Raw genomic sequence first — 16,207 nt, 5'->3', positions numbered from 1 at the left:
GTTTGGGAGGGTAGGGTTGGGTTGGGGTTCGGTTTGGGGGGCGGGGGTGGGAGGGAGGGTGGGGAGGGGCGGAGGGTGGAGGAGGCGGAGATGGAGGAGGAGGAGGCTTTGAGGTTCGAGCTGGACGCTGTCGAATGGACTTCTCTGTCCCCTTTCTCTCTCCCATCCCTTCCATCCCTTCCGTCCCTTCCGTCCCTTCCATCCCTTCCGTCCCTATGTCCACCCGAACCACCACCAGAACTAGCATGCGACATATGCGAGCTCCCAGGCCCAAGTGACGACGAGCTCGCATTCGTAGCCGCCAACCTCCTCACACTCGACACGTCCGAATGCATCGTCTGATTCCCCTGATTCCCCCCTTGGCCCTGGCCTTGGGATGAAGGTAAAGGAACGTTCGCGGAAGAAGGCGTCGATGTCTCGCTCGTGGTCGATCCTTGCGATTTGCGCGATGAGCCGGGGTTGGAAGGCATGCGTGGTCCGATCGGAGTTCTTATAAGCGGCGAGTTTGGGATTTTGAGCGACGTCGTGCTCGTGTTCGTGTTCAACGTAGACGTGGAGGTAGAGATGGTCGACGGATTATGGTGGTGTTGATTATGGCCGTGATGTTGATTATAGGTCTGGTTCTGGTTCTGATTATGATTGTGGTGATGAGCGCCGTTGAAATACGATGTACTCGTCGTCGTCGCAGACACAGAGGGCGCCTTGCTCGATATAGAAGGCGAAGACGAAGGTGTAGATACGGAGGACGCGGGCCCGGATGCGGACGAGGCGGCGGGGGAGTAGGTGCCCGCTGCGATGCTGCCGAGGAGGATATTAGCGCCAGGACCGGGGGTGAGCGCGGTGGGAGTCGCGATGGAATTGTTCGTTGTGGAGTAGGAGCTGCCGTTACCGTTGGGATTGTTGTTGGGGTTGGAGGTGATGTTGGAGGTGATGCTGTTCGGGATGAAACTGTTGTTCGTCCCTGTGTTGTTTGGCGTGATGAGACGTGCGGGCGGGCTCCCAACGTCGGGGAGTGAAGGCGGACTTTGTGCGTGTCTAGCACTACTACCAGTACCGCTCAGACTCAGGTTCTCGCGTTCTGCACGACGGCGAGAGGACGTTGCGGACGTCGAGCCGGTGCGCGAGGGCGGGTTGTTGTTAGTGTTCCTGAGAGAGGACGAAGAGGTCGACATCTTGGTCGGGGACTGTGGACTTCGTGCGAACGGGATATTCTTCAGGCTCGAGATCCGTCTTCGGTTCTTGTTCTCGTCGTCGTCGTCAAGATGATGAGGAGGCTGATGAGGCTGATGGCCGATAGAAAGACCGCTGCCGTTCAGTTGCAATCCGCCGTAGTATCCTTGTCCGAGTCGGTCACCGAGCGAAACGGTCTCCGTCTCCCAATCCACGTGTGTCTGCGCCGAAAAGCGAAGTGAAGAATCCGAGGCTGCGTCGTCGTCGTTGGCGTCGTCGTTGTCGTCTGAGGCGTCGTGCGAGGCGTGCAAAGGCGTGGAGGAGAACGTGGAGGACGTCGCGTACGCGTCGCCGTTGTCGGGATGGGCGAATAGAGCCGTGGGAGTCCTGCTAGTGGCCGTCCTCGACGAGCTTGGGCTTGCCGCCGGCCCAGGAGGACTAGTATTAGTTTGACTATTATTATCCACTTTCCGCTCGCCCTTCCAGGCACTCGTCCATTGTAGCTTCCCGTTCCTGACCCGAGCCTTCATCTTCAACTTCGTCCTGGCTCTGTACGGTGTGGATGGAGGACTTGGTGGCGGTCGTGGTCAGAGCTGTGATTCTCAGCCGTTGGTTTGTTCGACCGACCTCGTTTTGACAGACACGACACTGGCAGAACAGACACCGGAGCGGCCACTGACGAATCCGTTTATCGCTCGAGCCGCATTACAGCCGACCACCACCCTTGCCTCCATACGCTTTTAAATTTTATTATTTAGCCTCTGCACGTCGAATCACTTGAGCGCATAAAAGCCACGATGCGACGGTGCGACGGTGCCACAGTGACTGAAGTACATAACATAACCAGCACCCTCCAACAGAGCGGACCGCTGGCCAGATGTATATGTTCAGGGATCTTTGCTGTAAATTATTTCCCATCTCCATGCAATTAGGCATGGGATCTCGACCGACGACCGTAAAGACCGTCCCCGGTTCTTCTCCGCCTTTGCCCCACCATCTCGATTCCCCATCGATTGGCTCTATGACCTTCCTTCCTTCCTTCCTCGTCGCAGTCAACTCCGCTCGGTGCTCGCAATCAACTCTAGTGGCACAACTTTCCTCTGAATCACGGGCTTGCTCAGTGCTGGTACAAACCGTACACAACCCAACCGCAGCTTGGTGTCGCGGTCGATGGTCACCGGTCATGCAGTACTGTAACGGTAACACGCTCGACGCGCCTCGCTACCTTTTTTGCTGAGTGCTTCATCTGTATCTATGCACGTATTGCACGCGTACACTAGGCGGACCAGTCCAAAGACAGCTAAGTAGATGACCTCCCGCCTACCGTTTACTGATTCAGACTCAGAGTACAGGTGACCCTGCGTCCACGTCGCGGGTCGAGAGAAGTTGGTGGCGCTCGTGTTCAAGTTGTGGCTCTCGACGACCTCTACCCAACAAACTCTTCGTGGACAGAAAGTGCATCAGGAGTCTCATCCTCCGAGAACGACTCTGGATTCATCCCTCGAAATTAAAACTTTCTTCTCCCCACTGGCATCTCGACTCGGACAGCTCATTGGGGTCACCTCTCTACATTGACATTAACATTCTCGCTGCCTTAGCCCAATACCTAACTTGAAGAGGACTCTGGAACGGGTACCGTCCGCATACTACTCTGCTGTCTCTCTCGACTTTGACGATACACCAGGGCTTCGGGCATAATGCGTGACTTACTAGTACTACTACCCCTTCCGGGCGGACGTAGCGCTCCATTCCCCGTTGACGGCCTTCGAATTGAATTGTGATAAATTGTCATTCAACTTCGTGCGTTATGTCCGGTTCCAGACCATTCAGGCAGAGATACTGCAATAAAACTACGGCGCAGGACTTATGATCAGTAGTAGCCTCTACTACGTAGCCTCCGAGGTTTCGCGTTGCATCTGAGTCGCTCCTCCACAAGTCAACTGTCAACTGGCATTGGCAATTTGGCGCCGTTTTCAGGAATGGGTTTGGATGTGGGTGGTTGCACATTTTTTTGTTCTAAAAATTATCGACCCCTTTCCATGTCACGTTGACAAAATAGAACTCCAACAGTGCTGTGTCAATGAGTGGCCGCTCTTGCATTCTGCGCGGCCTTTTATGCTTGGGCTTGGTCTCGAGCTACTTACTGCTTGCAGGCTTGCCTGTAGCGAAACCCAACTCTCCCTCGAACACGACCATCTAGATGCAGAGATTATAATAAGGTCTAGTAGAACCATCGCCATCACCATCGTACGGAACTTGCGGTTAGACTCGGAATGACTCTGTTCGGCTCCAGATCGGTTTATTCGCGGCTTATTACCTCGCAACTGCCTCTCGACGGTAGTATGTCTATTATCATGCTTCATGCATTACTATCACGACTGACCTCACTGAACGGTATTTTTATGTTACGCAGCTGGTGGTACATCGATATTCACTTGATAGTTCTCGTATGACGACAGGCGCTTGCTAAAATCTATCTATTTCTATCTATTTTCATCGTCATGTCCAGCTAACGGATTGCCTCCAGTGAATTTCGGCTCACCCTCGGATGTTGAAGCGACTTCTAGCTCTCGGCATGCTGTTTCAATGTCATCCTATCCTGTCGGCTGACCCATGTTCTCATTACCCTCGCACAGTGTACTATGGTCAAACTGACGGTGAACTCAAACCGGAACGCGAGCTAATCCAGGATCGTGATTGAAGTAGCGGGTTAAGCCTCGTTTACATCTCGGAGCATTTGCGACTCTAAACTTACGAACTGTTTCATTGTAGAGCTCGATAGGCGTGCCGTGTCCGAGTCGAATGGTCGCTCGTTGTTCCCATTTCGCCGCACCGGACCTCGTGTTACAATTGCGGAGTCGAGTGAGTCTGTTTAGTGTCCAGCGTCAAGTTTCTTCGTCTAAATCGGATTGAAGGACCATGTCAGACTGACCGTTCCAGGTTGAATTTATGAATAGGGCATGGACAGTTATAAAAGCCACTGCTCGAGGCAATACGTACCTCGACAGCAGCACCTCGGTCAGCTCAGTCAACGGTAAACCCAATATCAAAATCATGAAGTCCGCTATCCTCGCGTTCTTGGCCTTAGCTGCTAGTGTTTCCGCCCATTGTACGTTCTCGGCCTTCTCCTTCTTATTTTCCCGTCAACTATCCACCCGTAGTGCAATATCAACGCGAGTATCACTAACCGATGGTGCATCTCTGACAGATACTTTCCCATCGCTTGTCCTCGGTACCACTGACACGGCGGACTGGGAATATGTCCGCGAGACGAACAACTTCGAGACCCAAGCTCCAGTACGTCTACGTTCGGCGCTCAGAGTCCAGTAAGCGCAAATCGGTATATGCAAATGTTGACAGGATGCGTTTTTCTAACAGGTCACCGATGTGACGAGCCCCGACTTCAGGTGCTATGACACTGCGACGAACCCGACTGCCCAGACCGCCACCGTCGCCGCTGGCTCTACCCTCGGCATCATGTCTGACGGAACGATATACCACCCAGGGTCCGTCTCTCCCTGTCTCTCCCCCCCCCACCTCAATACTTCCTTCCATACCTTTTTTGCCATGTCCTCCGAGTTAACTATTTGACCACTTGCAATAACAGTGTCGTCAACGTCTACATGGCAAAAGCTCCCGCTGGCCAGACTGCAGCAACCTTCGACGGCTCCGGGACTGTCTGGTTCAAGGTGTATGAAATCACCGCTGTGACCGACGGCGGGTCGAGCATATCCTTCCCTGCACAGAACTTGCCAGGTAACTTTTATCTCATCTCCTTTACAAGTCCAGACTCAAGGCTCATCAGTGGATTGACGTTGTTTATTTGAAGGTGTGAGCTTCACGGTGCCGGAGAACTTACCCTCGGGAGACTACCTCGTCCGCATGGAGGCGATCGCGCTGCACACTGCGTCCACGTTCGGTGGTGCCCAGTTCTACGTACGTCCTGCCCCGCTTTTTCCTGTCCATCTTACATTGCTGTCGGTCGGCAATTGAGACTCGTTCGTTGCTGATCCGTATCATCGTTTGCAGCTCTCGTGCGGTCAGGTCACCGTCACTGGCGGTGGAAGTGGCACCCCAGGTCCCCTCGTAGCTATCCCAGGTCAGCCTATATTCACCATATATAAACTGTCATCCTAACGGCCGACTTCGAATAGGCGTCTACACCGGCAACGAGCCCGGAATTCTCCTCAACATCTACGTGAGTCCTTCGATCATTATACTTATTCAATTCCTTAGCTTATCCTGGCCTTTCGTTCTCTATAGTACCCCGTCCCTGGTATGTATCCTGTTCAGAATTCTGTTGGGAGTCGCAAGTCTCTAATGACCATGTCCTTCATGCCGATTTACAGTCAACTATACCCAGCCCGGTCCCGTGAGTTCGATTCACTGCTTGCATTACTACTACTGTGCTGACTACTGGACTCGATTTCGCACTCTGTACAGGCCGTCTGGTCCGGGTGAATTACCTACCGGAGGTCATCATCGATTTCTGCAGCGAGAATGCGTGTGTAAGAGTTTGTGATGGAGGGGTAATTCTATTTCGCTTGTGTTGTATAGATCGGTGTACGACTCGGAATTCAACGAACATGTGTTGTACAACAAACTTTCTTCGTTCGACGCCGACTTGCAGTTCTCACATTCTCGCAGTAAAAAGGCACTACTTTCATTGCTGCTGCTAAAAAGTACACGATTGCGATACGTCAAAACCATCCGTTGCCAATTTTTGTCGAGGCTCAAAACATCAAGTCTGCACAACCACAACATGCACCCCTCCCCCACTCTCCAACACTCCATCCCCTCCCACATTCACCGCCGTCCCATCCAAAGTCGTATTCCCCACCACCGGCAACGTCACCACCCCCTTCGTCCCCTGTGGTACATCGAACTTCAACGTAAATGCTGCAGGCGCGTCGTCACTGTTACTGCCACCGGTGACATTCCACTGCACGCCGAACCAGCCTAAAGGAGTCTCGAATCCGCCCTCGGCGGCGTCGAGACCGCTGAGCTGTGGCGCAATGGACCAGGTAGAGCCTTGGGGGGCTGTTACGGTGAGTCCGAGGACGTAGAATGTGAGGGCGGAGGTTGGGCCGGAGGACCAGCCATGAGAGTGACTTATGTAGGAGGGGTCGTAGTTGTAGCCTTGATGTCGATGAGGAGTTAAGTCAGTCAAGTCTCGACGAACGAATGAGAGGGTAGAGATGTTGTGTACCTTGGTAGGAACGGTAACTGCGGGGAGAACAAGATGTTAGAGGTGAGGACGTGTGGAATATGGAGGATAGAATGTGATACGTACAGTAAAGAGCCGTTGCTCGTGAAACCCTCCAAGAGTGTCGACTGCACACTCGTATTCGTGTAGAGCATAAAGCCCCACTCACGATGCAGCAGATCCATAGCCCTCGACGCATTTCCCGCCACAAAATGAGCCGACAGCTACGCAAATCAATCGCACCGTAAGAACATATCACACCACAGCAGACCCCCAAATACAAACTTACCTCAAGTCCACTAATAAACGGCGAGACATTATCCGGCAACTCCGGGGCCACCGCCCCAATCTCGACCCAATTCTTCTCCAGGCCCTCGCTCACCATACTCGCCTGCTCCGGCGAAGTCGTCAGATTATACAATATCGCCATGGAATTGGCGTCCTGCGGACAGAGCGTCGTGCTCGAGTTGTCGCGATACATCCCGAGGGAGTCGACCCAGAAGACGGAGTTGAAGGTTGACTTCAGAGCGGTGGCGTTGCTGGACCAGGAGGAGGCGAGGTCGGAGGAGTTTAGTGTCTTGGCGAGGTCGGCGCTGTTGACCAATGTCTACGTATGGGGGGTAATGAGTAACAAGGTCTTGGAGCATTTTGGACTAGATCAGACCTTGTAGAGCAATGCATTTCCCTCCGCATTATGCCCTCCGCCACCCTTCCTGGCCCAATCCCTCAAGCCCGTAATATTCATCAAACCCGAACTATCAACTTTACCCTCGAGGAACGCCACCGCCTTCGTATAATTCGTCCAGATCGTCTGCAACCAGTCCAGGTCTCCAGAGTACGTGTAGTAGTTATGTGCCCCGATGAGAGTCCACATATGATAGGTGTCGCTGCCCTGCCCATCCAGACCATTTTTGCGTCAGACTGGTATCTCGAATGGGATGGACTGAGTTTATGAAGGGTGTATATTGAGCTCACAGTCTGACTTAGAGGTGGCCCAGACTCGGGTAATGCGCCCGTGCTAGGATCCTGAGCTGCGAACATCGTGGACAGCGCGTTCTTCGTCGGTAGCAGATCATTCGTGGAGACGAATTGAGTGGGCACAGCGATGCCCATATCACCTTCAATACCACCCTCGTCTCAGTATACCGATAAGAACGCAAGAAGGCAGCCGAGAGAGACTGACCGGGCCACACTGCTCTGCGTGGAAGTTCAAGTGGCGTCATGTGAGTTATGATGCGTCTATCCCAGAATCTAAGCAATAGTCACTCACCGATCTCGTTTCGCGCCGTCAACAATGATAGGTCCCGCCACACCCAGCGTCGCATTATTCGCCCATCCTACCCCACACAAAAACCAATGAACCATCTTCAGTCCAACTCACACCACAACCACAACACAAATAGCTCAGCGCGGCGCACCTGGAGAAGCCACCATCGGAATCATCCTTCCCGTATCCAACGGCACCGTATTCGTCTGCACAGTATACGCCCCCGCATACCACACCTTACTTAGGAAATCCACATCTCCCACCTCGCCTCCATACCCAAACTTACTCCCCAGCGTATCCTTCGCATAAAAATACCCGGTATAATTCCGCAGATCGTCGTAGTGCGGCATGAAGGAGATAGCGCACGAGATGTTGGAGATGGATATGGATGCGTTCGAGGTGTCAGTGAGGGAGATGGTGAGGAAGCGGAAGCCGCCGCGGAGGCGGGAGGGGGGTTGCGTCCAGGGGCCGGTGGAGAGGGGCGCAGGGACGGAGAGGACGCCGTCGTAGGACATGTTGGCGGAGGGGTAGGTCGAGTCGTCGGATTGGAGGGGATTGATGAAGAGGGGGGATTCGGTGAATGAGAGGGCGATGGAGGATGTTGAGGTCGTGTTGTCGAAGTTCAGGGAGATCAGACCGCCGACCTATGTGCCAAACCAAAGCATAGCGTCAGCACCACGGCTTTATCATCAAAGACGATATGTAGGGTAGGAAAGACGCACCTCCTTCCCAAAATCAAGCACCGCATAACTTCCCACCCCTTCCAATACCGCGCTCCCACCTTCGCCCCCACCCACAAGATTCTCCGCACCAACCACACTCCCCTCCACCTGCCTCACCGCACTCGGATACACAGTCTTCGACTCGGGCGCGTAGTTGAACGCGTCCCATGGGCCTGCAGGTGCCGCCGCGTTCACGAAGATGTTCGCCACATCAAATGAGAGCATGACGGCAGCGGCTGTCGCGACGAGCGAGGCCGTCGAACGGGTGGGCCTCCTCATTTTATGATAGTTGGTCGAGAGGCGGGGAGAATGGACAATGGCGAGAACAACCTGACCAAACGCATCCGAGCAACCAGGTCCATCGCAATATATACTTCGCGAAGGCTCAAGTTCTCGTCTAAACACTCACAATACGTATGCTCTGGGCAGCGCGCCGCAGAAGTATGCCCTGAGTAGCAGAAGCAACGGACGGCAATGACGTCCACCTCCCCGCCCGTAATTATTCCAGGACGCATCGACGAACACTTGACCGCCCCTCCCACCTCCGTGACCAGAAAGGGGTGGGCCAGCTTGGTCAGGAGAGGACGAGGACGTGAAGGGCGGGGTCACGAGCGTCGTGTTCGCGGTCCGCTAGTCTCCAGCCAGGCTTCCTACACCAGAGCCAGTAGGCATAGAACGGCAACAAACCATCCGACATCATGCCAGGATCTTCGAGTAATTTACGGAATATAAGGACGTCGGGAAGTGTTCGAAAGAAAGAGAGTCAGATGCGTGTGGCACGAGATACATGGAGCGTCCCTTTTGCGTCCCGCCGTTTCCGACATTTAGGCGCTGGCGTGCCACAAATTCGCCACATGGAAGGAATAACGCAGGATTATTATTAGAAGCCAAGGGTGACGATGAACGTCGTATATCAAGAACACAGCATAGCGGATACTCAACAATGAACAAGTACCTTCACTTGCAACTGGGATTCGACATTCACAGTCCGAATGTGCGCATGCACCAGCTAACTTATGTAAAAGTGGAACTTACCCCTCCAACAAGCTCACAGCAATCGACAATCACCTAACGAAGAATTCAGGTATCAGCAAACCGCACACGAGCGAAAACGAACGAATGCGAAAAGTGACGAAGAAAGAAAGAAAGAACAGGGAAAGGGTGGATTTCAGTAGCGCATATTATTTGGCTGTATGCATTGAACCGATCGTCAAAGCGCGCTTGTCAGAGACACGCTACGACTGGGGCGGCAAGTTTCTCATCTCGATAGTTGTGTATATGTATGTAGTGTATAGGGTATGAGTCCCAGGTGAACGTAGGACAAGGATGATTGATGGAGGAGTGAAGAAGGTGAAGAAAAGCGTGAGGGGGATAGAGATGACACGCACGAGTATTGTATTTTTCAGCCTTAAACTTTTCCATCGACAAGTGGTCAGATTTAGGCTGACTATGGGTTCGCGGACGCGTTCATGGGTCGGATGCACCATGATTCACTCATTCATCTCATCGTGCCCGGTAGGATGCTGGCACAACACACATCCACGAGCATTTGATACCTAAATAAACCTGACTGATCAGAGAAACAGAGTCAGCAACGAGTTACGAGGTCGTGCAAAGAAGAGGCCAGGCGAGATGAAAGAGAGGAGGAAGAAAAAGAATTCAGTAGCGCATAGTATTTGGCTGTATGCTTGAACCGATCGTCAAAGCGCGCTTGTCAGAGACACACTACGACTGGGGCGGCAAGATTCTCATCATGATAGAGAGTAAAGAAAAAGTCGAAACGAAAGCGAAAGTGAAATAACGGGAGAACGTGAAACTCACCATTTACGTCCGGGTCGAGGTAGGCAAGATGTGGAGAGTTGAGAGTTGAGAGTTGGCGGGATGGAGAAGCAAACAGGCTTCGCGACAACCGGCGCTGGCACAGGGTCAAATAGAAAGAAAAAATGTATACTCGGTCTGTAGGTATCCGTCTAATACTACAAGCCAGTCGCGGCCGGAATCACAGCGTCCTCGTCCCGACCTAAACAGAACCAAGCCTTCAATCAGCACACAATCCCAATGTCGAATCTCAACACCACCCCCACTCCCCAAAAAACACCCAGGTCCACTGCCAAATAGCTCCAGAAAAAAAAAGGTGAGGGAGAGACACATACCCTCCAAAAACTTCTGCATAAACGTCCTCTGCGGCCTCGTCTTCCCGCTATCCAACAGCAGCCCAAGAATATGCGGTTCCTGCGCCCAGCAGTTCATGATCTCCTGGTACTCCATGCGGGATTTCGTGACGAGGACGTCGATCACTTTGGGGTCTGTGACGTGACGGTGTTGTTCGAATTTGAAGCGGATGGTTTGGCGGAGTTGCGAGGCGGGGATGTTGAGCGCGAAGACGGTGCATATTTCGGGGGCCTGGGGGTTAGTTGTGATGAAGTGAGAGAAAGAGAAGGGGTGAAAAAGAGGAGGGGGAGACGACGGTCATCGGCATGGATGACACGAAGAGGAGAGGAGGGGGAAGAAAAGAGAACGATCACAAAAGGTAGAAGAAAAAGAAAGACGAAGAAAGAAGAGTAAGAAGAAAACAGTCCGTCCAAAAAAAATGCCGCGTAAAAAGAAAGTAGTTTCGGGCAGGTCAGAGCCAACTCCATCGCGCGAGGAGGTTCGAAGTGCACTCACCGCGCGCATCCATTCCCTGTACAGATCAATCACCCTCTTCCTCGCCATCTCCGGGCTCGTCGACCGCATCGTCGTGCGCGCAAGACGCGCTGGTATCGTCGTCATTGTTTGTCTCTCTCCTCTCAGATCACAGACGAGAAGGAGAGCGGTATTGGATGAAGTGTGTGGTGATGTTCGGGACGGTCGGGCAGCGGCGCGAGCGATGGCGGAGAGAGAGCGTGGGAAGGTTAGTTGGAACTCCGATTTATCAGACAAGTGAATTACGCGATATGGTAATCTTGCCCATCTTTTGAAATTCGATCCCTTTGGTGTCTTTGACGCCTCTGTCCTCCACAGCCAATCTACGGTCTCAAGTTACAACCAACAGCTCGTATCGGCCATCCATCCACCATCACATCTAGTATCCTTAACATCCCTCGAAGAACGAAGTTGAAATCATGGTCAGAAACGCAGGTACGTGCGCCGTCCGCCGTGTGGCGCTCTCATCGCTCGTCAGGAGTTCCGAAGTTCATCGTGTTATGTCAAGGCAAATACGGCAAAGCGAAACGAGGCGGTGGAAGGAGCTTCAGGTATTTAATAGCAGCCCATGTATCCTCCCAACTGTCCTATGATTATGATCGTTAATCTATGCAATTTCTGCGCTCTTTTTTCTATCCTATCGTGTGATCGTGGTGCGATGTGTGCTCTAGTCGCAACCTGAGTCTCGACGAGAACGGGACAGCGGTATCTATGGATAAGCGGTCAGTCTTTCCTCCCCTCTCCTCTTCATGATGATCTTTCCCTTTCTATTCCCGACGGATATATCCTCCAAGTCTGACATCCCTGTCCCCTCTGTTTCTCTCCCTCTCTCAGTCGTGGCGAGCAATCCTCCTCCGAAGACGACTCCGACGAAATCGAAGAAGAATCCGAAGAAGAAGAGTCCTCAGAGGAAGAAGACGCCGCGGGCGGCTCAGCAGCCGCCCAGCCCGAACTCACACGCGCGGAACGCAAGGCGCTCAAACAGAAACAAGGGCCCAAAACCAAGGCCAAGAAGGAAAAGAAAGACGGAGAGGATGAGGAGGGGGAGGAGGGAGAGGGAGGGGACGACGATGTGTTAGTGAACCCGAACCATGTCACGAAGAAGATGAATATTTCAGATTTGAATGAGCCGAGGCAGTTGAGTCGGAAGGAGAGGTGCGTGACCGAATGCTGTGTCGATGTTTGGATTTGTTTTTCTGAACTGATTATTGGGACAGGGAGGAGAAGGAGAAGAAAGAAGCGAAGGATCGGTATTGGAAGGTACGTTTCCCCATACCGTAAATGTAATCATCGAACTCACTGTCCTCTCATTCTATTGCAGCTCCACGTCCAAGGAAAGACCGACGAAGCGAAGACTGATCTTGCCCGTCTGGCCAAGATCCGTCAAGAACGCGAGGCCGCGCAGGCGAAGCGTAAGGCTGAGGCTGAAGGTCAGTACTCAGTCATCACTACATACCCTTCACCGTACCCTACACTCTTGGCTGACTGTTCGTATTCGATGTCTAGAGAAAGCAAAGGAAGCAGAAACCAAGAAGACGCAGCAGACAAGGCGCTGAACGTCGGCGTCATCCCATCCCACCCTTGGGTTTGACCCATTGTCGGTGGTGTCATAAGTGTAGAAGTGTGTGCGAAACAAGAGTCCAGAAGGCCTTTGAAGGTGCTAGTGTGGTGCTGTTGTACGCTATACATATCATGTCGTGAGTCTGCGTGTCGTTGTGGTCGTCGTCGTCGTTGTTGTTGCCCTAGCTGTCTGTGATTTGTGATCTGTCTACGATCTGTATCGTCTCCGAATTGCACTTGCCATGGTTCGCTGGTGTTGGTGTTGCCCGACCGACCTCTGAATCTTCTGAGCTTGCCGTAGTAGCACTACATTGTAAGGCTCTAGTCATCGCTACGACACTCTCCATTTATTGTGCGCTCCATTTTCCGCCAATTCCCTTTTTAGCCACGCAAGTGAAACACTCTTCTCTTCGTGACTGTGGCTGACCCCCTCCTTGCTTCCTCTTTCCTACCTTCCTCTTTCGTACCTGCGTGCGGACAGCCACCACACCACCTATCCGCTTACTACACTTACACTCTCCCTCCACCTGGACGCAGTTCACAGTTCTTCGACGTAAGTTCTTTCTGAGACCTCAACAAAGTCTTGTTGCGTGTAATTCCTGAAACAGCATTCGTTAAGGTTTCGTGCAGGTCTTACATACGCTTTCGAGGCAGCGTGATCATTGCTCGGAGTGGCATCACCTTTTTTTTGGGTGCCTTCGTGCTTGCTGTCGACGACGGCCGAACCGTCGACGCCTGAGTCACCATCCGACTCCGACGCCACTCGTCGATTCTTGGCTCTCGCCGCCATCATCTATCGTCTACCGTGACGCTCGCAACCTCCGGAATCGATAGACGACGGCGCTCTTCCGCACGTCTTGCTCTTTGTTTGTTTTCGCTTCTTCTTTTACGCGTTCATCAGCTCGTAGGGTTGTAGGCTTTAGTATCGAGTGGTGAAGAAGAAGAAGAAGGACAGAGCCGACGATGTCGAAATATCGTTACCCCGGATACCCCTCCAAAATCAAACTCGAGCCCCCGCCAGACGACGACGACGCTGCCTCTACCCCCAATGCTCTACATATCAAAGACGAGGAGAGGGAGGATGTCGAGATGGGCGTGCCTACGTCTTCGGAGCTTACAGTAGACGCTTTTGGCGACATCGTCGCCAAACCCGAACCCGAGGACGAGCCCGGTCCCGCGTTCTCGCCTAAACACGAAGAGATGCCACCGCCCTCGCCCAAGTACGACCTATCGCGGTCCTCGCCGCAACCTAAGCACGAATACGTAGAGAACTCCAAACGCGAAGAAGGAGAGGCCCCGGAAGCCTCAGACCTCTTCAAAGACGATCCTTTCGAGCCTTCTGCGTCTACGTCCACTTCCAACTCACACTCACACTCACATGCTCTCAAGCCAGACCCGGACGACGAAGGCGAAGAAGAAATCGACGAGCCTGAGACTTCGCTCGAACCCTCCCCTGACCCCAATCCCGACGATGCCGACATCAAACCTTCCCCCTCCAAGTCCACCAAGCGCGGAAAATCAGGAGGCGGAAAAGGTGGCAAGGCAGGGGGAGGAGCAGAGAAGGCGGGACCGCAGCTGATTGGCCATCTGCCGAAGGCGGAGGAGGACGCGATGAAGACGTTTACGGAGATGACGAGGAGCCATTATCAGTATGCGACTTTGGGGAGGAGTAGGGAGGCGTTGGAGAGTATGACGTGTGATTGTACTTATGATCCCAGTACGTGCTTTCTCTCTCTCCTTCTCTGTCTTTGTTCGCTTTTTGCTTTTCGTTTTGTTTCTATGGCGTCCGGGGAGCGGTGTTGTCGAGATACCAGGTCGTTGTATTTCATATCCCTTTGGTTTTGATAATTAGCGTGGAGAGCTGTTTTTGCGGTGGTATTTTCGGACATGATATTGACTTTCGTTTCTTTTTCTGCTGCATCGGCACACAGGTGCAGGCGACGACCCAGACATAGCCTGCGGTCACGACTCGGACTGTATCAACCGTCTTACCCAGGTAGAATGCATGCCGGACGATTGTCGCTGTAAGAGTTACTGTCGGAATCAACGGTACGTTCTGTTCTATCTTTCACTTCCTCTCCGAACTTCCCGGCCGCGTGGAAGCAAAAGAAAGGGCATTCTGACGTAGAGGGATGGGTGCAGGTTTCAGAGGCTGCAGTACGCTCCGATTGATATCGTGCAGACGGAGAAGAAGGGGTTCGGGTTGAGGGCGGCGGCTGATCTGCGAAAGTATGTCCTTCAACTTCTGTATTGCGCTGACTCTGACCCGGGTGGTGTACAGGGATACGTTCATCTACGAGTATGTTGGCGATGTTATCTCGCACCCGACGTTCGTGAAGCGGATGAGAGAATATGCCGAGGAGGGTATTCGACATTTCTACTTCATGATGTTGCAGAAAGACGAGGTCCGTTTTATCTTCCTCATCGTTTCCTCCTTCTCCTCCTTCTCCTCCTTCTCCTCCTTCTCGATACCCCGCCTTACCCCTATTCCCTTCGCTGCTTCCTTACTCTGTCATCCACAGTACATCGACGCGACCAAACGCGGCGGAATCGGCCGCTTCGCGAACCACTCCTGCAACCCAAACTGCTACGTCGCGAAATGGACGGTCGGGTCCCGAATCCGCATGGGCATCTTCGCGAACCGGTTCATCCGCGCGAACGAGGAGCTCACGTTCAACTACAACGTCGACCGGTACGGACACGACGCCCAGCCGTGCTACTGCGGCGAGCCGAAGTGCGTGGGCTTCATCGGAGGGAAGACGCAGACGGACCTGGCGGCGATGGACGATTTGTATTTGGATGCGTTGGGGATTTCGGACGAGGTGGATAGGTTGGGGTTGAAGGGGAGTAAGAAGAAGAAGGGAAAGAAGTTGGACGAGGATTTCGTGGTGAGTTCGAGGAGCGTTTTTAAAGGTTTGAAGTCACGATGTTGATTGGGCGGTTGGCTGGCTGGTTTTAGCCTTTGATGACGCCACTGCTCGAGCGAGAGGTCCCGAAGGTCGTTCAGGCCATGCGACAGACTCAGAGCCGCAAAGTCATGTTCAAACTGCTCACGCGTATCAAGGTCCGTAGTCCACTTGCTCTTCGTCCCTCGCCCTCCTCTAAGTCCCGTTGAACATATTCGTCCGCTAGATCACCGACGACCAGTTTGCTCTGCGTCAAGTCATGCGTCTGCGTGGTTTCAGTCTCATGACGAATCTGCTGGAAGACTACGCTAAAGACGACGAGATACGGTTGTTGGTGCGTATACCCTCCCTCAGTCTCTCAGACTTGTCAATATGGCGGCTCTAACTGGCGTTGCTGTCTATTTGTCGATAGGCGCTCGAGTGCATGGCGACATGGCCCCTCATATCACGGAATAAGATCCAAGACTCGAAGGTCGACGAGTCCGTGAAGGCGTGCGTCGGATCTACGGACGTCGACTTGCACGCGAAGGCGGAGGAGCTCCTGGCGCAGTGGGCTCGGCTCGAAGTATCATACCGTATACCGAAAACAAAACGAGCCTTGAAGACGGTGAGCCCCGTCCACCACATACCCCTCTCTCTTTCTCTCTCTTTCTCTCTCTTTCTCTCTCTTTCTCTCTCTTTCTCTCTCTTT

The 16,207-nt window shown here is 53.1% G+C and overlaps 6 protein-coding genes across 6 annotated transcripts in view; 3 read left to right on the top strand and 3 right to left on the bottom strand.

Annotated features, from left to right (window-relative positions):
- STEHIDRAFT_82392 (galactose oxidase) overlaps positions 1-757 on the bottom strand; it is a 5,465-nt gene extending 4,708 nt beyond the window's left edge. Inside the window, exon 1 of the mRNA XM_007306285.1 lies at positions 91-757. Within this exon, the coding sequence (XP_007306347.1) occupies positions 91-470 (380 nt within the window). The 5' untranslated portion in view covers positions 471-757. The remainder of the gene's footprint in view (positions 1-90) is intronic.
- Positions 758-4,224: 3,467 nt separating this feature from the next.
- STEHIDRAFT_148498 (glycoside hydrolase family 61 protein) lies at positions 4,225-5,750 on the top strand (the record flags this gene model as incomplete). Its single annotated transcript, XM_007306511.1, has 10 exons — positions 4,225-4,279; positions 4,379-4,467; positions 4,549-4,676; positions 4,778-4,926; positions 5,000-5,106; positions 5,200-5,269; positions 5,325-5,368; positions 5,434-5,446; positions 5,520-5,542; positions 5,614-5,750. The coding sequence occupies 10 exons, from the start codon at positions 4,225-4,227 to the stop codon at positions 5,629-5,631; spliced, it is 696 nt and encodes a 231-aa protein (XP_007306573.1). The 3' UTR covers positions 5,632-5,750.
- A 161-nt stretch (positions 5,751-5,911) lies between these two features.
- STEHIDRAFT_61440 (glycoside hydrolase family 78 protein) lies at positions 5,912-8,590 on the bottom strand (the record flags this gene model as incomplete). The annotated part of the gene is made up of 10 exons (XM_007306249.1): positions 5,912-6,309; positions 6,380-6,396; positions 6,464-6,600; positions 6,666-6,983; positions 7,041-7,268; positions 7,352-7,494; positions 7,560-7,573; positions 7,647-7,713; positions 7,795-8,287; positions 8,366-8,590. The coding sequence occupies 10 exons, from the start codon at positions 8,588-8,590 to the stop codon at positions 5,912-5,914; spliced, it is 2,040 nt and encodes a 679-aa protein (XP_007306311.1).
- A 1,728-nt stretch (positions 8,591-10,318) lies between these two features.
- On the bottom strand, positions 10,319-11,190 carry STEHIDRAFT_148497 (uncharacterized protein). Its single transcript, XM_007306510.1, has 3 exons — positions 11,033-11,190; positions 10,519-10,768; positions 10,319-10,385 (listed from the first exon to the last, which is right to left on the bottom strand). Exons 1-3 carry the CDS (start codon positions 11,135-11,137, stop codon positions 10,342-10,344), a joined length of 399 nt encoding a protein of 132 aa, XP_007306572.1. The 5' UTR covers positions 11,138-11,190; the 3' UTR covers positions 10,319-10,341.
- A 159-nt stretch (positions 11,191-11,349) lies between these two features.
- Positions 11,350-12,641, top strand: STEHIDRAFT_100512 (uncharacterized protein; the record flags this gene model as incomplete). The annotated part of the gene is made up of 6 exons (XM_007306509.1): positions 11,350-11,485; positions 11,559-11,601; positions 11,722-11,772; positions 11,885-12,205; positions 12,268-12,310; positions 12,372-12,641. The coding sequence occupies exons 1-6, from the start codon at positions 11,470-11,472 to the stop codon at positions 12,639-12,641; spliced, it is 744 nt and encodes a 247-aa protein (XP_007306571.1). The 5' UTR covers positions 11,350-11,469.
- A 448-nt stretch (positions 12,642-13,089) lies between these two features.
- The window catches only part of STEHIDRAFT_82382 (uncharacterized protein), a 4,979-nt gene continuing 1,861 nt past the window's right edge, over positions 13,090-16,207 (top strand). Inside the window, exons 1-9 of the mRNA XM_007306284.1 lie at positions 13,090-13,163; positions 13,230-14,327; positions 14,542-14,659; positions 14,753-14,839; positions 14,892-15,015; positions 15,133-15,498; positions 15,570-15,674; positions 15,743-15,850; positions 15,929-16,123. Of these exons, the coding sequence (XP_007306346.1) occupies positions 13,574-14,327; positions 14,542-14,659; positions 14,753-14,839; positions 14,892-15,015; positions 15,133-15,498; positions 15,570-15,674; positions 15,743-15,850; positions 15,929-16,123 (1,857 nt within the window). The 5' untranslated portion in view covers positions 13,090-13,163; positions 13,230-13,573. The remainder of the gene's footprint in view (positions 13,164-13,229; positions 14,328-14,541; positions 14,660-14,752; positions 14,840-14,891; positions 15,016-15,132; positions 15,499-15,569; positions 15,675-15,742; positions 15,851-15,928; positions 16,124-16,207) is intronic.

The sequence above is a fragment of the Stereum hirsutum genome, assembly GCF_000264905.1.
Source record: "Stereum hirsutum FP-91666 SS1 unplaced genomic scaffold STEHIscaffold_11, whole genome shotgun sequence".
NCBI lineage: Eukaryota > Fungi > Basidiomycota > Agaricomycetes > Russulales > Stereaceae > Stereum > Stereum hirsutum.
Note: the sequence above shows the minus strand (reverse complement) of the source record. Positions and strands in the feature narration are given on the sequence as shown.

What these genes read in the sequence shown, in the direction of transcription:
- STEHIDRAFT_148497 (XM_007306510.1), bottom strand. Translation starts at nt 11,137, where the DNA reads ATGACGACGATACCAGCGCGTCTTGCGCGCACGACGATGCGGTCGACG. An exon ending in ACAGGGAATGGATGCGCGCG is followed by an intron (nt 10,769 to 11,032) that starts GTGAGTGCACTT and finishes ACTAACCCCCAG; the next exon opens with GCCCCCGAAATATGCACCGT. An exon ending in TATGCAGAAGTTTTTGGAGG is followed by an intron (nt 10,386 to 10,518) that starts GTATGTGTCTCT and finishes GGTTCTGTTTAG; the next exon opens with GTCGGGACGAGGACGCTGTG.